Below are 27738 nucleotides of genomic sequence, written 5' to 3' on the forward strand. Positions count from 1 at the left end.
TGCCAAATTTTTTTGCCGCACATTTTATGAAATGATAGGTACTAAATGATATATTAGCTACCTAAAAGATGAGATATTTTTGGACAGACATCCCAAAACAATAGACAAAATAGACCATTTAGTCACTTTTTAACCTTTAATTACTATAATCATATATGAATAATAAATTTGGATAATTGTATAATTTCAACTCTGATTTCTGTTTGCTTTTATTTTATAAATTCTTCTTGCCCTCAACAACAAAAGTCTACCTTTGGCACTACTACTAATTAACTAATAATCATGATTTTGTCACCTATATATATAGTGCACGACTCGAATACTTGATGTAATGTTTATAAATTGTATAGTATTTATATCATAAATTCTTGTGTGAGTATAAAAATAAGTTTCGTAAGTGTGTTTGTTGATTGGTCTACATGCACTGTCGTATTGTGCGGTATTACGCATGAGATTGCTCATCAAGAATTTAAGAGGCTTTATATCTAATTATCTATGATTCTATTATATATTTGGCTGTTAGGACTTCATACTATTCCGTACCCTTGGATGATAAGACATAAATAGAGGAATTGTAAGAATTTTTTCAAACAAAACTCGATAATCGAATATCCTACTATAATACATTTGAGATATCGGTAATCCTTTTAAACAACATAATTAAATAAACTCTTTCTTGTAAACCAAATATATGTAATTAAACCAGCGTAGGTTAGGTCGCTTCTTCAACGAAGGTTTGGCCGGTGCCAAATCCAGTACCCTGAAGAAGATGCTTCAGTTGCTGGGTTTGGGCCTTGGGCCATTAATTACAACCCGATTAAATGCATGTGTTTGTTTGGTTATTCGACTTGAGTTATTAATTAGATTTTATTGACCGTAAAATAATGGAAGCTCATCTAAGTCTCTAACCCACTTCTGTTTCTTCTCTTAAATATAAGGCCATCCACAACGCTGTTCCTATACCGTTCCTAAACCGTTCCTTAAACCACTATTTGAGGGCCCCACTGTACTTTTTTACTCCATTCCTTAACTAAGGAACGGAACCTGCAACCCTCGTTCCTTAACCGTTCCTTAACCGTTCCTTAAATTACTATTCATTCAATTTCATTTTTTTTAATTTCAACTCAATTCAATTAAAAAAACAAACACATTTTATTAAAAAACACACAACATTAAAACAAAGTTACAACTTAAACTTAAAAAAATAAAAAGCACACAATTAAAATCATAAAAAAATAAAAGTACACAATTTTAATAATTTCATCCGCCAAAGTTTGCCCAAATGTGCTCAATTAGATCATGTTGGAGTTGGGTGTGGGCGCTAGAGTCGCGTGTCCTTGCACGAATAGATAACCGTTCTTGTATAGACGGATGCGCTCCACTTCGAGGCGGACTACTTGCGGTTGAGCTTCCGGGGGATTCGGGGTCGAACCAATTTCCCGCCTCGGGTCCTTCGTCTTGGACAATCATGTTGTGCAAGATTATGCACGTATACATGATGTCGACCATGTTCTCCATGAACCACGTACGAGCCGGAGCTTTGATGATGTTGAAGCGCGCTTGGAGAACCCCGAACGCCCTCTCCACATCCTTGCGAGCAGCCTCCTGCTTCTGCGCAAAAAGAGCCTGCTTTGGGTTCGCAGACCCACTGCACGTCTTCACGAAGGTAGGCCACTTCGGGTAGATGCCATCGGCGAGATAGTACCCCATTTTATAAAGCCGATTGTTGGCGACGAAGTTGATGGCCGGCGCTTTACCATCCAAAACTTCGGTCAAGAGGTCGGACTGGTTGAGCACGTTTACGTCGTTGTTCGACCCGGGGACCCCGAAGTACGCGTGCCAGATCCAAAGGCGGTAGTCGGCAACGGCCTCGAGTATAACGGTTGGGTGGGTACCTTTGTGGCCGCTCGTGTAGGACCCCTTCCACGCCACCGGGCAATTCTTCCATTGACAGTGCATGCAATCGACGCTGCCGAGCATCCCTGGGAATCCGTGCACTGTTTCGTGAAGGTCGAGAAGGAACTGACAATCGGCCGTGCTTGGCCTCCGGAGAAATTCGTCGGTGAAGGCTGCCCGGACGCCTTTGCAGAATTTGAGCAAGCACATTCGCCCAGTGCTATCTCCGATGTGGAGGTATTCGTCGAACATGTCGGCCGTTTGTCCAGTCGCAAGCTGGCGGATTGCTGCAGTACATTTCTGCAGCGTCGTGTGGCTGGGACGTCCGACCGCGTCGAACCCTTCCTGGAAGAACTCTTCCCGGGCTGCCAAAGTATTCGCGATGTGGAGAAATAACGGTTTCCCCATGCGGAAACGGCGACGGAAGTACGTATCTCCCCAAACCGGGTTATCGCAGAAGTAGTCGCGTACTAACCTTGCGGCGGCTTCCTCCCGGTTACGATGGATGTACGTACGGGAGCGACGTTGGGGCGGAGCGGCTTCTTCCGCCTCCCGTCGTCGATCTTCTTCAAGTGATTGTTCCAATATTTGACGCATTTGTTCATAAGGATCCATTAGTTTGATTAAATTTGGGAGAAGGAAAATAGAGTTGATTTGAGATGAAAATTGGGGTGGAAATAGAGAGAAATAGATGTGTGTTTGTGATTGAAATGAGTATGAAATAGGAGTATTTATAGAGTAAATAAATAAATAATAAAAAAAAAACAAACGGCTATAAAATTAACGGTCTCATTACCGTTAATAAAAAAAAATTTTATTTTTTTTTTATTAAATTTGAAATTTTTTTTAAAAAAAAATGAATTATTGCGTCATCGGGACGAAGCCCACTCGCGGGGCAGCGAGTGGGCTTCACGCGTCGAATGGGAGTCCGCCACGTCGCCTCGGCGCGTGGCGGAACGTTTCGTTCCGCGTTCCGGAGGAACGAAACGCGGCACGGCATGGGAACGGTGGCGGCACGGAATGGCGACGGAACGCACGCTGCAACGCGTGCCGCCGCGAAACCGTTCCTCCGGAACGGCATAGGAACGGCGACGGCACCGCGTTGCGGGTGCTCTAAATCCCTGTATAAACTCTCTGAGTTGCAATAGGGACTTTAGAGTGACCGATGCGGTTATCGGTGACGCCCTTATCCTGTCCTCTCGTCCGATGCCGACTTATTTCAACATTATCTCGTTTACATTTCCGGTTTCGTCACTATTTTATGTTCATGCATATATCATGTATGCATTATTATACTTTGACGATAGAAAATTAGCTAAATCCATAAAAGGTTGCTAAAAAGACTATAGCTTAAAAGCACAGTAAAATGGCCCCCATGACAAGAACTTGGTCTCACTAGATGCATAATTACCTCAGTTAAATTAAGAATAATGTCGTTGAAATAAAATAAAATAAAGAAAAGCATGTAACATTACCCCCATTTATGTGTTAGCAATCATAAGATGAGATTAGCAAAGAAAAATGTTAGAGATTAATGGTGCAACATGTTCAAAACATGTCATGTATGAACACGGCAACTAAAGTGTGCAACTTTCTTCACGTGTGAGACAAACGGTTGCAAAAAGTCCCAGCACTAAAATTAAGCTGACTCATAATCGCATTTACTCTCTTAATAAACCCATTACTTTAACCATTTAAAATTACATCATTATGCTCTTCATTTAAATCTACAAAAATTTGCATTAACTTCATTACTATTACTTAATTTTAACTACAACCCGATATAATGGTCATTATTCATTTACACAGTAGATATTTTTGAAGTGAAAAAGTATAGTAGTGGAGTAACTATTTAGGTTGAGGAACCCAAATAGAATAAAGATTTGCATTAGAGTTTCTAGATTTGTATTGTGCAATTAGACATTTTTAAGCTTAAAATAGTAGAAACAACATGTCAAACTCATCTTCCTTTTATTCAAATGATTTATGGCAAACTCTAACCATTGGTGAAAATTATATAATTATTTAGTGTTTAAAATATTATTCTTATATATATATATTTAAAATGTTGTGACATAAGGTTTCAAAGCCTTTGCAAGTCTATCAAGTCAAAGACACCACCCACGTAGTTGACCATAACATACGTCTGTTTACTTGTCAACAAATGAAGCTTCGAGTTTAAATAAATAAATTCATAAATTCTTCCCCCTCCACTGAGAAGTTATATACTCCATTTATCAACCTCCCAAAAATTTTATTCATTTAGTTTTTAGTTAATACGAATTGAATATTATTAATTATACATAAATGTCGCTACTCAATTAAATTTGACAATATTGTACAAAAACATGGAAAACTTCAATCTAGTGAATTTATTATATAAACAATAATTTTAGTTCAAAAAAAAAAAATATCACAGGCATGTGGAGTTCAAATGCTAAAGAGTGAGGAACAATACCATATTCTTCAGCCCAGTATAAAATGAATATAAATCAAGAGGTCAAAACATAAATAAAAAAAATCAGACCTAACAATTCTTGAAAATTATTTATATTATATTGGTAGCCAATTTTGTTTGAAGGTCAACGAATCAATCCATGCTGTGACGGCCGTTGAAACTCTAACTAAAATGGGGTACTATCTTTGAAACTTAAAACTAGAGGGAATTTCTATACTCTGTTGATACCTATTGTTTTATGTTTGTTAAGTCATTTATTTGCAAGAAAACCTAAATTTAAAATTGACATACTACTAGTGGAGTTATATCTGCTTCCATTATAGATGCTTCTCTCAACTCTAACTAATTTGGGAAGTTCTTATCTTATCTTATCAATCTCCTATTATTTATGTATTTACATTTGAAACCCAAAATTCCAGTCCAATGGGCTAATATTTCGGTTATTGTTTATATTTTAATATTTCCATAGGAGAAACAACTATAGGTTGGTTGACAATAGAGACAGTCACAAAATGCCAATCAATCTCTCTCTCTCTAGAAAAATTGAGTGAATGATTGGAGGAGTTGTTGGTGTATAGGAGGACTGAAGTCCAATGGCTGCACTGCATTGGTTGTTGAAAGATATGAGTAGAACAATATGATTAAATTGCAAATTTATCGAATTTTGAAGAAAATATTTTGGAAAAATGACTCCCTAACTCCATCATTTGTCAAGAACATTCCATGACATGATATGTCAGCTACAAAACCAACATTGCAAAAAAAATTCTTCCTCCCCCAACTCAATTTATGATGTTAGACTTATGTAATGCTTAGCTATAAATAATTAGGATTATATGGTGTAGAAAAATTAGCCCATTCTAGACATTTTGTGTCTTCGTTTTTGGCCCATTATTCGAAATTGAGGCCCAGTTATAGGCAATATTGGGTCAATCGAGGTATTCGGGCTTTCAAAAAAATAGTTTTGAATGTGATGCGCTGAAATATTAAATAAATTAACAAATTAGAGTAGTGTTTTAGAATTACCACTTCGTTTTTTAGAATTGTCCTTTAAATACATTTTGCACCAATATATATGAGTATGAAGTTTGGATTATTGGAAACACCTATGTGAACCAACAACAAAAGGATGGCCTCTACAAATAAATGAGCAAAAAACTAAACTCATTTGTGAAATCATTTTACTTGAAGGACATTAAACAAATCATTTTATTTCAAATTGTGATAGAATTAACGGCAATAAACCTCTCAGAATTCGTGGTTAAGGAAGGTGCGGCCCGTTGTTTGGCCCACCAACCAAAACAGTTGGATTTCGGCCCAAGGCTCAAACTTTTGTAAATCAACCATTTCCCCATTTTGAAGATTCACTCTGATTCTGCTGATTGAGCTCTTCATCCTTGATTGAATTCTATTGAGTTTTACTTTAGGCCCGCGTCATGGTGAAGGTACGGATGAACACCGCCGACGTGGCGGCGGAGGTGAAGTGTCTCCGGCACTTAATTGGTATGCGTTGCTCCAACGTATACGATCTTTCTCCCAAGGTACTTAGCTTATGTTGCGCTTGTTTGATTTTCGATGTTTTTGTGCTAACTATTGAGATTCTAGATGATTTTTATTTTTTGAGCTGAGGCTTTTGCTGTTTCTTAGGTTAGAGATATATTGCGATTTTCTATTTGCTTCTAATTGCTAAGAATCGACATAAAATTAGTTTTTTTTTTTATTTTCTGAATTTACTATTCGAGAATTGATCCTCATGTGAGACATGTATTGTAGACGTATGTGTTTAAGCTGATGAGTAGCAGTGGAGTCACGGCGTCCGGGGAGAGTGAGAAGGTTTTGCTGTTGATGGAGAGTGGCGTAAGACTGCATACAACGGTTTATATGCGGTAAAATCATAGCACGTTTTTACATATTTCTATTCCAGTTATTCAGTTATTTAGAAATTTGAAGGTCAACTATACATCCTCAATACATGAAATTTTAGTTTGCATGTTAGTGTCTTCAGATGATCAAGCTATATACTAGCATGAGCTTACACTGCACAGCTACTTGTTAATGAAGATGTATGATTTGTTAAATAAAATTATTAGCAACAATTAGAAATTTGTATAATTTTAAAAACAAAATATATAATTACCACTACTTACCTAGTCTTTTTTGTATTATTGTTAATAGCCATCAATAGTTTTGAGCTTTCAGATTGTACAGACATGCTGCTGTTTTTTATGTAATATATTGATTGTTAGTACCAACTTGCTCGAGGAAGTAACTAATGGATGTGCATGAAGCTAATATGAACAAATAGTTATTGAGAATGAATGTTTTCACTGACATGGATAGGTCATTGCTCTTATAGGGACAAGAGCAGTACTCCATCAGGATTTACACTGAAACTAAGGAAACACATTAGAACAAGAAGGCTCGAGGATGTGCGCCAGCTGGGATATGATAGGGTATGCCTTCTTTATTGCAAAAATATCATCTTTACATGGATATATTTGAATTTAAATAATCTTGTGTTGTATTCAGATAATACTCTTTCAATTTGGACTAGGTGCTAATGCACACTATGTTATCTTGGAGCTGTATGCTCAAGGGAATATTCTTCTTACAGATCCTGAGTTCACTGTCCTGACTCTCCTGCGGTCACACAGGTTCTTATTTCTAATGCTTTTCTATTTATTAGCATCTAATTTGAATAGTCCGACCATCCACCAGTAGCTGTAAAAGTTTGCTGCTTCTTTTATTTAGCATTTGTTGTGTGGACGATGATAGCTCTGTAAACCAATTATTCTACCAAATAACAGGGATGATAATAAAGGGCTTGCAATCATGTCACGCCATCAATATCCAGTTGAACAATCTCGAGCTTTCGAGCGTACAACTAAAGAAAAGATGTGTGCAGCCTTGGAATCTTTAGTGGAGGGCAAAAAAGATCAGCAACTTGATAATTGTGAAACTGCAAATGATAGTTCTAATGTCCCCATGGGAAAGCATGGATGTGAAAAGAACACAAAGGCTAATGAGTCAAAGAAAACTGATAATATTCGTGCGAAGCAGGCAACTCTAAAGGTTGTTCTTGGGGAAATTTTAGGTTACGGTCCAGCTTTGTCTGAACACATAATATTGGATGCTGGTCTGATGCCGAGTATGAAAGTTAGTAAGGACTTCAAATTAGATACTAATATTGCTGGGGCACTAGCTGAAGCTGTAATGAAGTTTGAAGACTGGCTAGCAGATGTCATATATGGTGAGAAAGTTCCAGAAGGTTATATTGTGATGCAACAAAAGAATTCAGGAAAAAAAAGTGATGATGTATCTGATAAAGGGAGTTTGGAACAGGTTATTTCTTTGATGTCATTCTCATTTATGTTTTTGTAATTAGCTCTTGGAAGAAATGTGGGTCTTTTTTTCTGTTGGGATGTCGTTTGTTAATATTGAGGTCTTTTATTCTTAATGGCAGATGTATGATGAATTCTGCCCTCTGTTGCTGAACCAGTTCAAATCAAGAGACTCTACACAGTTTGAGACATTTGATGCAGCCCTGGATGAATTCTATAGTAAAATTGAAAGCCAACGTGCTGAACAACAGCACAGGACTAAGGAAAATTCTGCCATGCAGAAACTTGAAAAAATCAAAGTTGATCAGGTTAACCATTTATGCTTATACTTTCTACCACAACACAAAAGTGGTGGAAGTTATCATATGTGTTCCTTATAATACATAATGATTGCAAGATGCATCAAGTGGTGTTTTGTCCAATTGTTTCTATTTGTACTTGGGTCTGTTGTCTAAACTTTTCGGGGGATAGAATGGGGCAGGAATAACACTAACGTGCAAATTGCAGCTTGCCCATCTCAGCTCGCCAAATTTCCTATCTACAACCTAGGTATGAATTGACTTAAAAATGTGACTATATAGTAATGACACTAAATGATAAATGTCTGCATGATTGCAATGAAATTGATGCTAGACTTCACAACCATTGGTTGTATGTTCGAAAATATATGAAGATCTTTGGTAAATAGAAGCTGCAAGGCAGCTTTCATATATCCATCACTTCACTATTTGCAGGGGCAGAATTTGCATGTATGTTAGCTTCTCTACTCCCTATTGATGTGACTAAATCATGATTTTTACTCCCTCCGTCCCATTAAATATGCAACATTTGCTTTTCGGCACGGGATTTTATGTAGTGTTGTTTTGTGAGTTAATGAAGAGAGAGTAAAGTAAAAGAGAAGAAAAAGTAGAGAGAGTATTGTTTCTATTTTTAGAAACGTTTCATTTTTAATGGGATAGACCAAAAAGGAAAACGTTTCATTTCTAATGGGACAGAGGGAGTATTTTTTAATGAATGTAAGAATTAAGAAAATTACTGAATAAATCTTTTATAATTTATACAGAAGAAAATTGTAAATTATGAATTTATTATGTGTGTTGTATTTTTCATGAGATGGGGATATTGGGTTTCAGGTTCAAACCCTGATTTCTCACTCTTATCATGGCTTCCTTTTTATAATGGCCAAATAGACAAAAATTTAAAGGCTATGTCACATTGGGATCAACCTGAAATATAAAGGTAGATTTGCAGAAAATTTGGCAAAATGCTACTTATGCATGACTTCCATATATATTTTTATATATATAGATGTCAGTGGAAGTGATTAGAAGAATGCCTAACTACAGAGAGAAAAGGACATCTAACTTGAACAATTGAGAAAAAATTGAGATGGTAGTTGTGACAAAAAGTAGCTCAGTGTGACTGAAATAATTTTCTGCTGTTTCTTTGTTGATATCGAGCAAGGCATTCATACGAAAAGCTTGTTTTGATTCCACAGGGAAGCCGTGTGCATGCACTTAAGAGAGAGGTTGAGCAATGTATGAAATTGGCGGCACTGATAGAATACAACTTAGAGGATGTGGATGCCGCCATCCTAGCAGTCCGTGTAGCTCTCGCCAATGGTATGAGCTGGGTTGATCTGGCTCGTATGGTGAAAGAGGAGAAGAAATCTGGAAACCCTGTGGCTAGTCTCATCGACAAACTTCATCTTGAAAGAAATTGCTTCACGCTGCTTCTAAGCAACAATCTTGATGAGATGGATGATGATGAGAAAACACAACCTGTGGACAAGGTATTTCATATATATGGAGCCTCTAACATTGCTTTTCTTAGTCATGTTGTGTATAATCGGAAATCAACCCTTCAGATTTGTAACCAAAAGTTTTCTTATTGAGAAAAATAAAGCTTAACATTACAATTGTAGTAAGTATGTGTGCATTTGATAAGATCCCCACTTTCATACTATGGAAAGAGGAAAGAGACAAAATTGACAAAGTCTTAATGCTCGGTTCTACTTGGAATGTCTTTCTTAGGTTGAAGTTGATATTGCACTTTCAGCTCATGCGAATGCTCGGCGGTATTATGAAATGAAGAAGAAGCAAGAGAGCAAGCAGGAGAAAACCATCACAGCTCATGAAAAAGCATTCAAAGCTGCTGAGAGAAAAACCCGCCAACAACTTTCACAGGTAGCTGAAGATTTTATTGGCTTTCATTTTCCAATATATTGCTTCATCAATGATAAAATCATTTGAAACTTTAACATAGTAATTTGTCTTCAAAGTTCATTAGTTCTCATTTTTTTTATTTGTAAATCAGCTCTGTCCATTAAGTTACCAGAACTAACTTTATTATGGGATTTTGACGTTGGCATGATTTAAATACCTTTCAGAACATATTCTGAGAGGTGTCATAGATGAACTCATTCTGTTTGCTAGCTTTGGTTTTGTACTCAAGTAATAGCTGTAATTTGTAAAGTGGTTGGTATGCGGGACGAGGATTGGGCTAGTATCTTTATGTATTAAAGAATAAGATATGGATGAAACTATCCTTACTTGATTCATTTCATTATTACGATTGGTAATTGGTAAGAGATGCAGTACTTGAATTTGAATGATTACTTTTCAATAACCAATTGCCTTACCTTAATATTTTTTTCAAAAGATCTTTGATTACTTGTTCAAAATGATTACGTTATCTTATAGTATGAATTTTGTCCTATGAAAACTTGGGAAAATTTAAATACCATTCCTATAACCATATCACTAACCATGAGTTTGTATATTTTCCATCAATTTATAATATTAGGCTATTAGCAAATAGCTTTATAAATTATCCTGGAATTTCATGAACCATGTTACTTTTTTCTTGCTCCATGGTTGTAAATAAAATATGAAAACTGTCATTATTAATATTTCATTGTTGAGGTCTGCTCGAAGTAACAGAGATTAAAATGTGATGTTTTAGCTAGTTACGATTATGATATTTGTGTAGATAACTGCTTGGCCTCCATGTATTGTTCTTCTTCAAAGGTGCATATTATTTTCCATCTACTTTGCAGGAAAAAACAGTTGCCACAATTTCACATATGCGCAAGGTTCACTGGTTTGAAAAATTCAATTGGTTCATCAGCAGCGAGAATTATCTGGTTATCAGTGGACGAGATGCTCAACAAAATGAGATGATAGTAAAACGCTATATGTCCAAAGGAGACCTGTAAGTAATTTGCATAAACTTTTTACTGGATCTCTTTTGGTAGAATTTTCATATAAAAGCCTTAACATTGTGCTCTGCCAAATAACAAGTTCGTTAGTGCTATTATGTTGGAGTGATCCACCCGTTCTTTCTTTTATGTATTGATTCTTTATCTAATTTGTGGGCTTCATTTCAGTTTTTCTTTTGTATATATGAGCACTGGTGTATGGCATGTTTTGCCTTGTCCTTTCAGTTGGAGCTGGGTCACATTTTTCCCATTGCATGGGATTTATTTTACAACAAAGATTTTTTGCTTGAATGTATAACATGCCACGATTCTAGTTATTTTAATATCTCTAAAGCAATGTGTGTTCTTTCTGCTATCCTATCATCAATGTTTTGCTATTTGTTTTCTTTTTTTGATATATGGAATTATTTGTTTGCTTATGCCTTTTAGTTACATAAAAATAGGTATGTCCATGCTGATCTCCACGGCGCATCTAGTACAGTAATCAAGAATCACAAGCCTGAAAACCCTGTACCCCATCTGACTTTGAATCAAACTGGATGTTATACAGTAAGTTTGCAATGTCCTTGCTATTAATTTGTGACATCTTCCATGCAGCACAAGGTAAGCAAATTAGCCATCTTTCTTTCTTATGTAGGTGTGCCACAGCCAGGCTTGGGACTCAAAGATTGTTACTAGTGCTTGGTGGGTGTATCCTCACCAGGTTAGTAAAACGGCTCCTACTGGAGAGTATCTTACTGTTGGAAGCTTCATGATTCGCGGAAAAAAGAATTTTCTCCCTCCCCAACCACTTATTATGGGTTTCGGAATATTATTTCGCTTAGATGAAAGTTCTTTGGGATCTCATCTGAATGAAAGAAGAGTAAGAGGAGAAGAGGAAGGAATTCATGACACTGAGCAGAATGAACCATTCAAAGAAATATTGGACTCTGGTTCTGATTCTGAGAAGGAAGTATCAGGTGAAAAGGAATCAGACTCATCAAGCCTCATTTCGCTGTCATCAGAAAGACCACTAGGGGAGGGCTTATCCTCACAAGCCTCATCCAGAGGCTTGGAAGTTTCTGAAGTAGCTGTCAAGCAGGATTTTTCTAATGAAACTACTACTTCGGGAATTTCCGTTGGTAATGCTAAAGAACGTGACTCTTCCAGCAAAACTGCTGCTGCTGCTGCTCCAGATTTTCAGGATCTAATGGATAGAGCCCTTGAGCTTGGATCTGGTACCACATCTACTAAGAATTATGGGCTCCAACCCTCGGGAGAAGATATTGTGGAGGAACATGACCATGAAATGACAAAAGCAGCACAGAGAGATAAACCTTATATTACAAAAGCTGAAAGGAGAAAGCTCAAGAAAGGTGAGAAAGAGGGTGCTGTTGCGCCTGCTGAACATGAAAAGGGGGCAGAAAGAAATCATCACCCTGTAAGCCAGCCAGACAATGATCTTAAAACTTCAAAGGCTGGTACTGGAAAAACTAGCCGTGGGCAGAGAGGAAAACTGAAGAAGATAAAGGAAAAGTATGCTGATCAAGATGAGGACGAGAGGAACCTTAGAATGGCTTTGTTGGGTGTAAGTATTAACACATAAACTTGACCATATTGGATTACAGAACTACGTATTATTTGGTTGGGTGGTTCTAATCCCCTCTCTTTATAATATGCATCCTTTAGTGCATGCCGTTGATAATTAAAGCAACTGGTCCTCTCATAAGAAGCTGAATTATAGTTATTACCACAGCTGGAAAGTATGATCCATCTTGTGCACGCACACACAAAAATAAGGAAAATGGTTGAGCTTTTAGTTGCTAGCTGTATTTCTTAGTAGACCTTTGTAAAACTAGTACTATTAATATTATCATGCCTCGCAGATGGGTTGTTTATTGACTTCAAATTTTCCTTGCAGGCTGCTGGGAAATCAAAAAAGAACATCGAGAATTCTGAGAATGAAAAGACCACTGCAGAAAAAGTGATCAAGCCCACTACTGGTAAAAGTTTAAATAGACACTAAAACAAGATGATGTTTATGCTTACGTTTCAATGTCAATAATACCTTGTTATACTGTTTGTGGCTTCGTGTACTCGTTTCATTTGGTCTCCCACTTTCCCTACTCCACTGGCTTTGGTCTCCCACTTTCCCTACTCCACTGGCTTTTTAATACTTCTGTTTGTGAATCGATACTTGCTCATTTGGACCCAGTTTTCCAAAAAATGATAAAAATGGATCTCGTACTATGCCTAACTGCATAGTTATTTACCCATTGATTTATGAGTAATTACTCCCTATTTGTCCAAATATGTTAAGTGCATCCACAATGGATGCCCGATTGCCCGAGATCGGGCTCGGGCGTCGTCGGGCATCCATTGCAGACATCGGGCATCTTCGGACGCGACCGATGCGCCCGATCTCTCGCCCGATCCATCGGGCGTGAGATCGGGCATCCATTGCAGCCCAGAGCCCGAGCCCGATTGGGCGATTTTTCATTTTTTTTATTTTTATTTTTTTAATTCTTTAAACCCTAATTAAACCACTATAAAAATACCCAACTTTCTCTTCACTTCACACACTAACTCTCTACTCCTCTCACTTTCTCTTCTCTGAGCCAGAAGTTGAACTTAGATGACTAGTTAGGTTTTTATTAATTTAGCAATGTACTTTTTTTTAAAGTTTTTTTAAGTAATTTAGTAATTTAGTTTAGTAATATTTTTTTTTGCTAAATATGATGTAGTTTTTTTAATTAAGTAATGTAGGTGTTTTTTCAAATTTGTAATGTTTAATATAATATATTTTGGTATTTTATTAATTAAAAACAAAAATATAAAAAATAATAATATTAAAAAAATATTAAAAATTAAAAGCAAATTGAGTTTAATTGATAGGGTACCCACTAGGGTCAAACCATTACAGAAAGAAGGGGCATGATGATGTGGCAACCACTAGGGCATCCATTGTGGATGCTCTAATGCGCTTTAATCTTTCGATGTCATGGAGATGTTCTGTTAATCATGAAATTCAGATATAAACGTTTCCCTCCATTTTCAGGAGCTGCAGATGCGGTAAAGATATGTTATAATTGTAAAAAAGTAGGTCATACATCGCGAGAATGTCCGGAACATCCAGATGATGCTAAAAAGAGCAAAACAGGTGGCAAGATTGAGAGTGCTGAAAGTGAGATGGACAGGGTGATGATGGAGGAAGATGATATCAATGAGATTGGTGAAGAAGAGAAAGAGAAGCTAAATGATGTGGACTATCTAACTGGAAACCCAATCCCCAGCGACGTCTTACTCTATGCAGTACCTGTCTGCGCCCCATATAACGCTCTACAAACATATAAATACCGTGTCAAGTTAATTCCCGGCTCATTGAAAAAAGGGAAAGGTATTATGTCTATGAGTGTTCCTTGTCATTTAATCTTACTATCCAGATGTCTATCCACTTGGTTTGATGATGTATTGAGACAAGAATGTGTTTGATACGCAGCTGCCAAGACGGCGATGAACCTGTTCGGTCACATGCCTGAGGCAACAAGCAGGGAGAAGGAACTAATGAAGGCTTGCACAGATCCCGAGCTCGTTGCTGCCATAGTTGGTAATGTAAAGGTTTCAGCAGCAGGCCTTACACAGCTGAAGCAAAAGCAGAAGAAAAACAAGAAAGCAGCAAACAAGGGAGCAAAAGCTAAATATGAATGATGAGGGAGAAAAATTGCAAGTTTTGTATTTTAGTATGTATACAGTATACACCCATGCCTTGAGTTTCTTGATAGCTTTGGCCACATTACTAATGGAAATTCAAAGGGTCTTGCTACTTTTTACGTCGTTTTAGGTGGCATCCGATCCGATCCGATTAATGTGGATCTTGGTAGAGGTATCATGATGCATACCAAAGCTGTGCATCCTTTATTTCCAGCCATTTTTGTACACCCCCCCCCCCCAGACTAGTACAGTATAATACTTTGATGACAGTTTAATCAAAGTACCTGTTATAATACAAGTTTGATTAGATATATATTCTGCATTCTCTTTACTCTGTTACTTAATTTTTTCATTCATCCCATTTATATTTCATAGCATTCCTTTCAAATAATTTAATTAAAAATTGAACTTATCGAAGAGTGTAAATAAGAGCTACTATTATTTACCCAGTAGTATGGATTTAACGCAGTACATGTATGTAGATTTCAATTATGGTTAAAAAAACAGTTACCAAACGATTGAAAATGTACGTTACAGTCCTAATTTTCCTTCTAATTATCCAAATTATGTAATTTGCCTCAACCCAGAACAATCTAATGCGTAATTTCACAAAAATTCTTAAATATTTATAACTTGAAAAAGAAAGTATTTTATCCAATATTTATTCTATTTTCCTCAACACAAACATGTAAAATCTGTGATATTTTAAATCTCCTGGAATATAGTATTATAGACCAAAACTTGTGGTTTTATGTGTCTAGTATCCTTAAATATTTTGATCATTAAATTAGTTTAATTAACCTTAGAACAATGATAGAGTATAATATTATGAATTATACTTCATCTGTCCCACAAAAATATGTGCATTTCATATTTGGAAAGTTATATCAATTTAATAATATAGGTCTCACTATCCACTAACATTACTTTAACTACAATTCTCATCATCTCTCTTACTTTATCGTACCATTCTCCCCATTTCTCTTACTTTACCAATTTTATCTTAATTCTTGTGCCATATCCAATGCTCATATTTTTATGGGACGGAGAGAGTATTTTCCTATGCAACATTACAGGGTGTCACATCTCAATATTAGTAGTATTAATTACCATTAACTATTATTTTGATCGGTGAATCACTTCAATATTATTTGTTTAATATTATGGTTTATTAGAAATTCACACCACAATCACACACACAACATTGACTCCTCTTTCTCTCTCTCACACACAGAATCAAAGAGAGATTAGTAATGGAGGAAAGCAAGGGGGAAGTGAAGCACGTACTGCTTGCAAAGTTCAAAGATGGCTTATCCGAACAACTAATTGATGAATACATCAAAGAGTACGCCAACCTTGTCAATCTTGTTCCTTCCATGAAGGCCTTCCGATGGTAACTAACATACCGATTTCAACTTTTCAGTATCTTCGGAAACAGGCTAATTAGGAATTACTTGTTCATTTTTCTATTATATACATGAGATTAGGTGCTGGATTCTAGGGCTTTTACTTGACTTATATGTGAACCAAGAGGTTACATTTGATTGATGTGTAGATCTCTACTAAGTATATTGCTCTATCAGATCATCTCAGTAAACCTTCAATCATATTCACAAGAGCTACAATTCCGGATCGTGGACATTTTGTATACCATGAAAGAAAAGGAGTAATTACACTTCACATACAAAATGTTTAACCAATTTTTTTATGTCTGCATAAATTATAATACAAAAAGTTTATTAATGTTTTTAAGTTAGTGAAGGATAAGAAATTGAGATAAAATGCTACTTGTAATTTAAAACATTGATGTAAATTTTTGTGATTTATTTAAACTTTAAGCTTTTTGTTCTAATTTGAAATATAGGTAAAACATTTTGCATGTCAAGTGTAACTACCCTAAAAGAAAATGCTGGTGTTTGATGTAATTTGTGGTTTAGATTAGTTTGTAGGTCTGGCCTCCCGGGTTGGGCACTTGCTTCAACTTTTCTGAGAAACATGTAGTATCTTCTTCCTTGGTTATTGTTGAAGTTGAGATTGAGTTTGGGTTGTGGTGTGTGACAGGGGTAAAGATGTGAGCATCGAAAACATGCATCAAGGCTTCACTCATATCTTCGAATCAACCTTCGAAAGTACACAAGGGATCGCTGAATATGTTTCCCATCCAGATCATGTCGTGTTTGCAAACAAATTACTGCCCCTGTTTGAGAAGGTCATTGTTGTTGATTTCAAGCCCACAAAAGTCGAAGTTTGAATCTTTAGCAGCCTTCCAGTGAGACTTCACTTCTGTCTTCTGGCTTTGTTGAATAATGGAATGTGTTCTAACTTCAAAGATTGTTCCTTTTGTAACTTCACCTTTGCTTCAAGCTTGATTGTCTTCTGATGATTATACATTCCAGTTAGTAAATTACTTTTGGCTGGTTGTTTTGTACTGCTTGCCTTCTCTGGTTCTGTTTCTTGGTTGGGACAGAGCAATGGATATTATTAGAGATGGATATATGTGTGTTAATTTGAATATTGATTCACCATGGAACATGTTCCAAATGTCACAAATCTAATTTCCTGGCTGAGCTAGTGTAGCTTCAACTTCAAACCTATAATATTCAAATAGGAATTCTATTGATTGAATATGCATATCTAACAAGACTAGCAGTAAATTTAATGTTTTGAGAAAATGAAAACCTTTGAGAGCTGAAAAAGCTCAAAAATTACACAGCTCGTGATGTTATTACATCATAATGCAGAAGCATTCAAGTACAAAGCACCGAAATCATACGATGTGAAAACTGAGGAAATATAGTTCAATCATTTATCAAGTTGATCACGAGAATATGTTGTAGCTCCAATCAACAACTCTTGGAATTAATTATGAAAAAAACAGAATAAGACGATATTCCATGGGTGTGTGTCGGTTTCTAAATGTGAATGGGTTTGTCGAAAGTGGCCATGGCGGCCTCCTTCAATGCTTCACTCATTGTTGGATGAGCATGGCATGTTCGGGCAATGTCTTCGCTTGATGCACCATACGCCAAAGCCAAAGCAGCTTCATGAATTAGCTCCCCAGCATTCGGCGCCATTATATGGACTCCCAAGATTTTGTCACTCTCCTTCTCAGCAATTATTTTCACCAGTCCCTCAGCATCATCAATTGCCTTGGCTCTGCTGTTGGCCAACAAAGGAAACTTGCCCACACGATATTCAACTCCAAGGGTCTTCACCTGCTCCTCAGTTTTCCCCACTGATGCCACCTCAGGGTGTGTGTACACAACTCCTGGGACCAAGTCGTAGTCCACGTGACCCTCTTTGCCAGCAATGTACTCTACACATGCTACACCATCTTCTTCAGCTTTGTGAGCCAACATAGGTCCGGGAATTACATCACCAATTGCATATACTCCAGGAACGTTAGTGGCAAACCGCTCATTCACCAAGATGCGCCCGATCTTGTCAGTTTCAGCCCCTATCTTCTCCAACTGGAGTCCAGCAGTGAAAGGTGTTCTTCCAGCAGAAACCAGAACAACATCAGCCTCGAGTGTGGTCTGCTCGCCACCAGCTGCTGGTTCAAGGGTCAACTTCACACCACTTCCTGTGGTGTCAACAGACACGACCTTGGTTTTGAGCATGAATTTCATTTTCTGCTTCTCAAGGGATCGTTGAAATTGTTTCCGCACTTCACCGTCCATGCTTGGAACAATGTCAGCTGCAAATTCAACTACAATTACCTCTGACCCAAGGCGACCCCAAACAGAACCCATTTCAAGACCAATATAACCAGCCCCTATCACTATAAGTCTCTTAGGAACCTCCTTCAAGGATAAAGCTCCAGTAGATGATACGATTCTCTCTTCATCAATGGTTATCCCTGGGAGACTCTTCACATCAGAACCAGTTGCTACTATAATGTGCTTCCCTTTCACAGTTGTGTTGCCACCATCTATAGTATCAACAGAAACTTCCGACGGAGATAGGAACTTTCCATACCCCTTCACGTAGTTCACTTTGTTCTTCTTGAAGAGACCCTCAATACCTTTAGTCAAGTTACCCACTGCTTTATCTTTTTGGGCCAGCATTGCAGGTACATCAACCTCAACTGAAGAAACCTTAATACCATGATGGGCAAATGAATTCTTTGCTTCATGATACATGTGGGAGGAATGAAGCAATGCCTGCATGACAAGGTAAATAATTAGGACCACCTAAAACATTAATGCCATTTCTCGAATGTAAATTCCAAGCTATCATCTGATAGGTGGATGCCACGGGGATTGAGGAATATCAAGGCACACATATACTAAATGATGAAACTGAAAATTACAATCACATCCCAGGAGCATAACATAGCACCAGAATTCATTTCTTCACAGAGACTTGACTGACACAAGTAAACATTATACTATAATGATCACTTCTTATCTAATGCTGTTGATGCAATTATTAGGCATGTATTTCATTTCAAAAGACTAATCATGTCGCTTGCCTGCATACTGGTTTAGAACATGCATCACAAATTGGGCTGGCAATCAAGCAGTTAAAATATAGGAAATCCAAAAATGTACTTACATTCCTATTCTATTTACAAAACTCGAAAATTTCACGATGAAAATATAAAAATGTTGAAAGGAATCAAAAGTAGTGCTTTGGATAACAGTTACAAAGAGGTTTGTAACACTTGCTAAATAGCATCTCATTCTACCACTACACTGTCAGGCCGCACCTTACCAACCAATCCCATGTTATCACATATGACATCAAAGATAAGCAGCAAAGCCGTCGTGCATACCACAAGGCAATATATAGAAAACTTATGGGAGCATTTAGAAGTTTTCCCTGTACTCTATTAACCAAAATAAACCTAAGGCTGTCTTCACTCTTCAGAAGTTCAGAAATGAGAAATTTATTTTAAATGAAATAATTTAATTTCGATTCACCAAAATCAATCATATGCTTTGCTATCATGAACTTAAAACCTTTCACAATTAAAAAAAAAACAAAACCTAAAACATAAATACTAACTGAAACATTATAGATCAGCTATATGCAGAAAATATGTGATTATCTCCGGACTATCTATCAACAGAGCTATTCCTGAGTATTGAATAACAATTCACATAAGTACGTTATCAAACTTGAGTTCCTCACCACAATTCACAAACCTAAATCCTAGAAATAATGGAAATGAAAGTGAGACCAAAATCGCAGCAACAGCCAAGTCTCTCATGCACCACTCAATTTCACAACGCAAAAAAAGGATCAAAACTAAAGTCAAACAAGCATAGGCAAATTAGGGAACATAGCAGGAAGGGACCTTAGAAGGGATGCAGCCGACGTTGAGGCAGGTACCTCCGAGGGTGCCCCGCTTCTCGATGCAGGTAGTCTTGAGGCCTAGTTGCGCCGCCTTGATTGCGGCAACGTAGCCTCCAGGGCCACCGCCAATAATGACTACATCATTTTCATCAGATCCGGTGGCAAATCCCCTGCTGAGAATCCACGAGTATTTGGCTCCGCTGTAAAGCTGCTTTGATGATGGAGACAACAGCGCCACCGCCCTTCGCCTCGCCAGAGTTGCAGCCATCGCCATTTCTCGCTTTCTGTATTAATTTGGGATTTTGATTGATTCTCTTTTTCCACTGCCCAAACCCCATTACTATGATTTATGTATAGAAGAAAATTGGATTTCATCGCAGCCGTTGGATGCTGCCTTTGACTTAACGGACACCCGCCGTTAGATCGCTAATGTTTTAATTCATTTTTATACTACCATTTAAATTAATCATTCATTATGTGAATATGGTTTATATTATTCTAGTTAGAAAAACCTAATCATTGTCATTATAAACACAATTAATTTCAGATGCAAGTGATTATGCCCATCTTATAAAAATATATTCCCTTTTTATATTTTTCTAATCAGTTTAAGAAGCAAATATGAAATAGGATAAGCCAGTGTTCCCTTGTGTCCTTATATTATGTTTGGTTGAGAAGTAGATGCTGCTGATGAGGAAGAACAGGCAGCCATTGAAATATTATCAGCAGTGTAGCAATGAAAAATAGCAAGATACCAAATAAAATATACTGGACAAGAATTTTAGAGGGTTCACATTCAATTGTGATAGTAGCCAAAAAAGTTGAATACAATACAAGAACCTAAGTGACCAAAATTGTTCAAATTCAATAATATATAGATTCACTCATGACTCTACCACCAATACAAGGTTGCTTTTTCTCACTGGTTTCTGAAGTAACCTCAAAACAGAAGAAAAAATAATCATTTAATATGTATGATTATCTTCACAAAGAATATAGTATTTGGCTCCCCATTCAATTGCCTTCTATGAACTCCCTCAACTTGGCCCTTGCTTCTTCAGACATGCAGAATCTCAGTCTAGGCCTTTGACAAGAAACTGTATCCTGACGCTCAGGAGAGGAGAAACAAACCACGATGGCTGTGACGTTGTCACCTGTGTCTCGCATTAATGCTTGACTGGTGAGCTCTTTAGCACATTGTTCTGGGTCGTTGTGGTACCTGAGCTCTCGTTGCACTAGGCTCACTGCCTCCTCGTTCGACAGGACATCCCAAATACCATCGCATGCAATTATCAAGAACTCGTCGTCCTCAGTCAGCTTAGTCAGTTGAAATTCTGGCTCGGCAGTGAGAGGTGAAGCAGATCCAGCTGGGAGTTTCATATACCAATCTCCCAGAGCTCGTGTGACTGCAAGCTCACCATTTAGGTATCCATATTCAACTGAACCACCCAAATCCTCGACCCTCTTTTTCTCCACTTCACAAGAAGGTCGGTGATCCTGTGATAGCTGAATAGCACCTCCTTTCCTACAGAGGACAGCACGACAGTCTCCGGCATTCGCTACAAGTAGATTTCTTCCAAGAACCAGAACAGTGAGTGATGTGGTTCCACAGTAGGAATCAACACTGAGTTCATCAGCCAAGGCTTGATCAGCCTGTAAATATGATCTTAGATGACAAATCTCCATTGCTTGCAAGAAGGCTTCTTCAACATCCGATGTATGAGGCAGTTCAGCATCCTCAAAGAAAATTTTCATGGTATTATTCTTCATGAAAGCTGCAGCATCAGGTCCACCGTGACCATCAAACACAGCATAAAAGGAGCTCGGCTCTGACCAGTTGTAGAGGGAGCCCAAGTGGGTGGATAGGTCATCAATCCTGATGTGCTCATCCTCATTGGAACTACGAGGCCCAATATCAGTGTGGCTGCCCGATCGAATTCTTGGTAAAAACTTCCTGGTTGGAGTCTCAGACACTTTGGTAGTTTGTAAACTAGTTGAGCAGCTCAGAGCCTGGTGACAGAAAAGAGATATCATTAGGATTAGATCATGAGAGAATATCAAGCCAAAAAGAGACAAACATAAACTATTTAGTCTATTTTAGTAGATTATGCAAGGGAACCAAATTAGAAATTCTTCATAAGGTCAAACACGGATAAATTCTAGCGTTCAATTTAGTAATCAAAGCGGAAAAAGCAAAATTACAGTTCCGGGCAGCATGAACATCAAGCATTTAGGGAAAGAGAAGCTAGACAATATGAAAACCTAATTTGCCACAAGATAGAAACAACGATCCGATCCCTAACAAGCATACAACATATAGATAGAGAGACACAAGCACCGAGAAACCCCCAACACGAAATCCGGCGAAAATATTATCTTGATGAGAAGGGAATATTGAATCATATGCAAATTACATCGAAAGTAGGGAACAGAGAAAGAAATTCCCGCTATTATACAACAAAATCATGAATTGGGTAAGAGAATTTTCATCCCAAGAAACAGCATATGAAATAACGAATAGCAGGCATCTGAATCAAGAAGAAAGCCAAAAACAGAAATTAAATGAGGGCAGAGATTAAACGAACCGATTCACGGCGCGAGAGGTCGAAGAGGATGGGCGGCGCAGCTGTACCGGGCTGCGACATGTCGAAGAAATCCGGTTGAATACTAGGCGAGGGAAGGGGAAGGTGAAGGCATTGAAAGGAGACGGTTGGATGACAAATAAACTCCGCTTCTGCCACCATAATTGATTGCAATCCTAGAGTAGATTGCTCGTATAATTGAGAAAAATTCTTGCGGGTCTTGGCTTGTTTCAGGTGAATTTGTGGGGAAGGACGATTGATTGCTCGAATTATTGAGGATTGTTTGTTGATTGATGAGAGAGAGAGAGGGGGGGAGATAGATTTGGGGGAGAAAGGAAAGGAAAGGAAAGGAAAGGAAAGGAAAGTTAACCCTAGTAGTAATAGGAAAAGTATCCGATAATGTTCACATTGCGGCCTGATTAATTAATCAATTTAATATGCTAACGCCACAAATAGTCAACACCATTCATAAAAAGATTGCACCATTCATGATTTACCACAAATTCAATCTCCATCCACACGTTTCTAACTTTCAATCCCACTATGCCTACAGCCTACAGCTACCTACACCTACAATACAACTGCAAACATCAAACATGTGTTGATACACTATATATGAAGAGAGATTTTTAGATGATTTAGGATAACTTTGCACACTAAATATAATTATGCAATTTCATAATTTCACCAACCTACCATCCTAATTGTAGGTCTCTTCCCAACATTGTATTGTATGCAAACGAAAGCTCAACCATGAGTTCTAAAAATAATTACCACCTCCGTTAATAATTAAAAAAATAATCTTTGTTTTCTATTTTTATTTATCCATTCAAATTAGTTTCTATTCATTTATGACAAGCCTTTTATTTCTAATAAAGTAGTTCCTATTTTTCACTAAAAATACTTCTAGGGCATCCACAATGGGGCGCCCTATGGCGCATCACGTCAACAGTTTTATCCTCATACCCTCCCACCTACAATGGGGCGCCCTAAGGCGCGCCCTATATGTTTTAATATTGTTCTGTTAATTAATTTAAATGTTTTCAAATATATAATGCAAACTAATTTAAAAACACAACGAGTAACAAAAAACCGATGAATATTGCATTAATAATTACACAAAAGTTACACGATTTAAGTTGGCTAATCTACGCAATTCCCAACTTCCGGCGCAACTCATCGATCAACCCCCGGAGAATTTCGGCTTCGGCGGGTCCGTACACTTCTTGAGGGCCTTGTGCGTCTGCAACAACGTCTTCGCCATCGAGGCTACTGCCAATGACTCATACGCGGAGGTCGTCGCGCTCGGGGCCGGGATCGGGACCGGAATCGGCGATGGCGCGGCGGCGGTCGAGGATGATGTCGCCGCCGCCTTCCCATTGGCCTTCGCAGCCTTGACGCCTATGGGACGCAGGGAGGACATCGGTGTGCCGGAACTCTCAATGTCCTCGTACGTCCGGTTGAGGTCCACCGGACGAGTTCCGCTTTCGCTGCTCGTGTAACCACCACCTTCGGTGGTCTTCGTCCTCTTTGTCCCCCCGGTGTGTAGAATCCCGCCTTGGAACTTCTGTTTGTCCCTTAAGAGCGCCCAGATGGCCTCGTGCTTGAATTCGCCGTACATGGACTGGTACGACAACAGCGCTTTAGCGCGCACGTCGCACAAGCTCTCGCCGCTCCCCTGCGCCCTCGCGCACTTCTTGTACTCCGACGAGAACATGTTGATTTGCCTCTTCACTTGGTCCCAGTGCTTGCGGAGCTGCTCCCGTTGGCGTTTGTACGCGCTCGGCGGCTTCGCCGCATTATAGCGCTCGGCGATGCGCTCCCAGTACACCTGCTGCCTCTGGTTGTTCGCGAATATCGGGTCCTCCGATATATCCACCCAACATCTCGTCAATACGAGGGTTTCATCCGGCTGGTAGTTCATACGGCCGGGAGTGTACTCTTCACAAGTTCCCGGAGGTGGCAACTTGTACTCTCGTTGCCGGTTCCGCTTCTTTTTGGCAGGGGCGGAAGCAGCGGCGGATGGGGTGGCGTCGGCGGCGGCGTGGCGGGAGGGGATGACGGGTCGGTTTAGAGACGGCTCCATGTCATCCAAACCTTACGATTCCATACTGAATTCGGGATCGTATTCTGTGTTGGCGTCGAACGGCCGATATTCGTCGGGTTCTGTACCGGGCCAACGCGCCTCCCCAAACATCAGACTGTTGGGACTTCCATCCATTTCGTCGAAATAATAAAAATGTGAGTTTCGAGAGTGAAATCGTGAAAATTAAACGTTACAAATGAAGGTGGGGTAGGGGTATTTATACAAAAATTAAAAAATGCATGGCATCGTCCGCGACCATCCTCCGCCGATCCCGCAATGGGGCGCCCGATTGCGCGGACGATAGGCCATCGCCCGCGCTTCAACCGCGGACGATGCATCGGGCGTGGGCGTAGGGCGCGGACGATGGTGGGCACCCACAATGGGGCGGACGATGGCGCCCGCAGACGATGGCACGCATCGAGCGTGCCATCGGGCGTCCCATTGTGGATGCTCTTATCAATTTTTCTCCTTCTATATCTCTTTTACTTTACTAATTTTGCGATTAAACTTATACTATCATCCACTGATATGACTATTTTTAGTTAATGGAGTAAGTATTATTTTTATCTATAAACTATTTAGCTAAAAGTGATTGTATTATAAATAAAGTTAGTATTATTTTAATGAATAAAAATCATTGTTATTATGTATAAAAGTCGTAGTGTAGTGACATTGCTTGTAATTAAAAGTGAGTGTTGTTTTTAATAAAACTTATTGCTTAATTGTATAAAAATAAAAATTAATACTATCTCTTTTTTTTATTGATAAAAAATAGTCTTATATTTTTATTTTGGTTCATTCATCAAAATAAGTGTGTATCTATTTTGAGTAAATTTTTCATTAATAATATTTCATCCACTTTTTTTTCTCATACTTGATTAATTTGACATTTAAATTCGTATGGGTGTTGATAAAGACTAGACGTAGTGTAATAGGACAATATGAAAGCGGGGTGTGTAGGTCTTGGGCGTGAACGAGTAGCCACACAAATACGCGGACGTAATTGAATGCGTTTTGTTTTGTTTTGTTTTGTTTTGTTAGTGAAGGAAATGGAATAGCAGAAGTAGTGGATAGATAGATGGAGATGGTAGAAAGCACAAATCTGAATACTGGGGTGGGCCGTGGCGTTATTACATGATTGACAAAGCAAAAACAAGAAGACAAAATGAAATAGTCGAGTTAAATATGAATGGGTTTGTGATACGCAGCCATGGCAGCCTCCTTCACAGCCTCACTCATGGTCGGGTGAGCGTGGCACGTTCGCGCAATATCCTCACTCGATGCTCCATACTGCATCCCCAGAGCCGCCTCATGTATCAACTCGCCCGCACCCGGTGCCATTACGTGGACCCCCAAGATCCGGTCGCTCTCCTTCTCCGTAACGATCTTCACCACCCCCTCCGCATCATCGATCGCCTTTGCCCTGCTGTTCGCCATCATCGGAAACTTCCCCACCCGATACTCCACCCCGAGGGCCTTCACCTCCTCCTCGGTCTTCCCCACCGACGCCACCTCAGGGTGCGTGTACACCACCCCCGGGACCAAGTCATAGTCCACGTGCCCTTCTTTGCCAGCAATGTACTCCACGCACGCGACCCCATCTTCTTCTGCCTTGTGAGCCAGCATAGGCCCCGGGATCACGTCACCGATCGCGTATACACCCCCTACGTTAGTGGCAAAACGCTCGTTCACCAAGATGCGACCTAGCTTGTCTGTTTCGACCCCTATCTTCTCCACATCCAGCCCTGCAGTAAACGGAACTCTGCCGGCAGAGACAAGAACAACGTCCGCCGCTAGGCTCGTCTGCTCACCCCCTGCTGCTGCCTCGAGACTTAACTTCACACCTTCTCCCGTGGTGTCCACAGAAACGACCTTAGTCTTCAGCATGAATTTCATCTTCTGCTTTTCGAGGCTGCGTTGGAATTGCTTCCGGATTTCGCCATCCATGCTTGGAACGATGTCAGCTGCAAACTCGACAACCGTGACCTCTGACCCCAGCCGACCCCAAACAGAACCCATTTCCAGACCGATGTAGCCAGCACCTATAACTACAAGTTTCTTAGGAACCTCCTTCAGTGCTAAAGCGCCAGTAGACGATACAATCCGCTCTTCGTCTATGGTGATCCCAGGAAGACCCTTGACGTCAGAACCAGTGGCTATTATGATATGCTTTCCTTTCACAGTTGTGTTGCCACCATCTAGGGTCTCGACAGATATCTCGGAAGGGGATAGAAACTTGCCATATCCCTTCACGTAGTTTACTTTGTTCTTCTTGAAGAGACCCTCGATGCCTTTGGTCAAGTTGCCCACAGCGTTATCTTTTTGGGCCAGCATAGCCGGTACATCCACCTCCACCAAACCAACCATAATACCGTGATGGGAAAACGAATGCTTTGCTTCATGATACAGATGGGAAGAATGAAGCAGAGCCTGCATAGGATACACGATAACGCAGACCATTTCTTGAATTCGAAGTTTTAATACAATACCAGCAGCAGATGTATAAATGAAGTGCAAAACAAGAAAAAGAAAAAAACCAAGAGCAAATATTCTAATGACAGATAACATAAATAAAGTGAATCTTATGAAAATTTGTTAAAGCAATCTAATGATGATGTTCATAGATAGTTAAGATAATTGGCTTAGATCACCGAATTCCATATCTCTAACGAAAATTAAACCAGAATTCATCGATAGTAAAAGCAACAAAATTGAATGGACAGAATGAGATAACTCCTTGATTGATGCATGGTAAAGCATATGAAAATAAAGAGATCAACATAAGATATGGACCTTAGAAGGGATGCAGCCGACATTAAGGCAGGTACCACCCAGGGTGCCACGTTTCTCGATGCAGGTGGTCTTGAGGCCCAGCTGCGCGGCCTTGATCGCGGCCACATAGCCACCCGGGCCGCCACCAATAACCACGACGTCGTTCTCATCAGATCCAGATGAGAATCTCCTGATGAGAATGGACGACAATTTGTGGCTGGGGGATGAACACAACAAGGTGGTTGCTCTTCGCCTGCCCAAACTCGCCATCGCCATTTTCCCTACTTTCAGAATCAGATGTGCTTGTGTGTGTGTCAGTTAGTTAGTACACTTTTATATCATGTATAATCATATTTTCTTGGAATATTATAGATCTGAAGAATAAGTAAATT

The 27738-nt window shown here is 39.0% G+C and overlaps 5 protein-coding genes across 6 annotated transcripts; 2 read left to right on the forward strand and 3 right to left on the reverse strand.

The window, feature by feature from the left end:
• The first annotated feature begins 5708 nt into the window (after positions 1-5708).
• LOC121771912 (nuclear export mediator factor NEMF-like) lies at positions 5709-14927 on the forward strand. 2 transcript variants are annotated; one of them, XM_042168808.1, is made up of 14 exons: positions 5709-5895; positions 6128-6240; positions 6711-6807; positions 6884-7008; positions 7162-7696; positions 7818-8003; positions 9194-9487; positions 9729-9881; positions 10754-10908; positions 11359-11464; positions 11553-12482; positions 12816-12897; positions 13953-14291; positions 14394-14927. In XM_042168808.1, the coding sequence occupies exons 1-14, from the start codon at positions 5791-5793 to the stop codon at positions 14600-14602; spliced, it is 3429 nt and encodes a 1142-aa protein (XP_042024742.1). In that variant the 5' UTR covers positions 5709-5790; the 3' UTR covers positions 14603-14927. The 2 variants fall into 2 exon arrangements, with proteins under 2 accessions (XP_042024742.1, XP_042024743.1); XM_042168809.1 differs by having other exon boundaries at positions 13962-14291.
• An 847-nt stretch (positions 14928-15774) lies between these two features.
• Positions 15775-17033, forward strand: LOC121771821 (stress-response A/B barrel domain-containing protein HS1-like). The gene is made up of 2 exons (XM_042168714.1): positions 15775-15998; positions 16667-17033. Exons 1-2 carry the CDS (start codon positions 15859-15861, stop codon positions 16854-16856), a joined length of 330 nt encoding a protein of 109 aa, XP_042024648.1. The 5' UTR covers positions 15775-15858; the 3' UTR covers positions 16857-17033.
• Positions 17034-17300: 267 nt separating this feature from the next.
• Positions 17301-20218, reverse strand: LOC121771820 (dihydrolipoyl dehydrogenase 1, mitochondrial-like). Its single transcript, XM_042168713.1, has 2 exons — positions 19908-20218; positions 17301-18768 (listed from the first exon to the last, which is right to left on the reverse strand). Exons 1-2 carry the CDS (start codon positions 20178-20180, stop codon positions 17518-17520), a joined length of 1524 nt encoding a protein of 507 aa, XP_042024647.1. The 5' UTR covers positions 20181-20218; the 3' UTR covers positions 17301-17517.
• Positions 20219-20685: 467 nt separating this feature from the next.
• On the reverse strand, positions 20686-22842 carry LOC121772363 (probable protein phosphatase 2C 49). The gene is made up of 2 exons (XM_042169433.1): positions 22492-22842; positions 20686-21916 (listed from the first exon to the last, which is right to left on the reverse strand). Exons 1-2 carry the CDS (start codon positions 22648-22650, stop codon positions 20921-20923), a joined length of 1155 nt encoding a protein of 384 aa, XP_042025367.1. The 5' UTR covers positions 22651-22842; the 3' UTR covers positions 20686-20920.
• Positions 22843-25659: 2817 nt separating this feature from the next.
• On the reverse strand, positions 25660-27622 carry LOC121771955 (dihydrolipoyl dehydrogenase 1, mitochondrial-like). Its single transcript, XM_042168859.1, has 2 exons — positions 27368-27622; positions 25660-27004 (listed from the first exon to the last, which is right to left on the reverse strand). The coding sequence occupies exons 1-2, from the start codon at positions 27620-27622 to the stop codon at positions 25754-25756; spliced, it is 1506 nt and encodes a 501-aa protein (XP_042024793.1). The 3' UTR covers positions 25660-25753.
• Positions 27623-27738: the final 116 nt, after the last annotated feature.

The sequence above is a fragment of the Salvia splendens genome, chromosome 16, assembly GCF_004379255.2.
Source record: "Salvia splendens isolate huo1 chromosome 16, SspV2, whole genome shotgun sequence".
NCBI lineage: Eukaryota > Viridiplantae > Streptophyta > Magnoliopsida > Lamiales > Lamiaceae > Salvia > Salvia splendens.

Bases quoted from the DNA above. Each gene is read 5' to 3' on its own strand.
- LOC121771912 (XM_042168808.1), top strand. From the start codon at position 5,791: ATGGTGAAGGTACGGATGAACACCGCCGACGTGGCGGCGGAGGTGAAG. The intron at 11,465-11,552 runs GTAAGTTTGCAA...TTTCTTATGTAG, and splicing joins ATCAAACTGGATGTTATACA to GTGTGCCACAGCCAGGCTTG. The intron at 12,483-12,815 runs GTAAGTATTAAC...TTTTCCTTGCAG, and splicing joins TTAGAATGGCTTTGTTGGGT to GCTGCTGGGAAATCAAAAAA.
- LOC121771821 (XM_042168714.1), top strand. From the start codon at position 15,859: ATGGAGGAAAGCAAGGGGGAAGTGAAGCACGTACTGCTTGCAAAGTTC. The intron at 15,999-16,666 runs GTAACTAACATA...GGTGTGTGACAG, and splicing joins TCCATGAAGGCCTTCCGATG to GGGTAAAGATGTGAGCATCG.
- LOC121771820 (XM_042168713.1), bottom strand. From the start codon at position 20,180: ATGGCGATGGCTGCAACTCTGGCGAGGCGAAGGGCGGTGGCGCTGTTG. The intron at 18,769-19,907 runs GTCCCTTCCTGC...CTTGTCATGCAG, and splicing joins TCGGCTGCATCCCTTCTAAG to GCATTGCTTCATTCCTCCCA.
- LOC121772363 (XM_042169433.1), bottom strand. From the start codon at position 22,650: ATGGTGGCAGAAGCGGAGTTTATTTGTCATCCAACCGTCTCCTTTCAA. The intron at 21,917-22,491 runs GTTCGTTTAATC...TTCTGTCACCAG, and splicing joins ACCTCTCGCGCCGTGAATCG to GCTCTGAGCTGCTCAACTAG.
- LOC121771955 (XM_042168859.1), bottom strand. From the start codon at position 27,622: ATGGCGATGGCGAGTTTGGGCAGGCGAAGAGCAACCACCTTGTTGTGT. The intron at 27,005-27,367 runs GTCCATATCTTA...TATCCTATGCAG, and splicing joins TCGGCTGCATCCCTTCTAAG to GCTCTGCTTCATTCTTCCCA.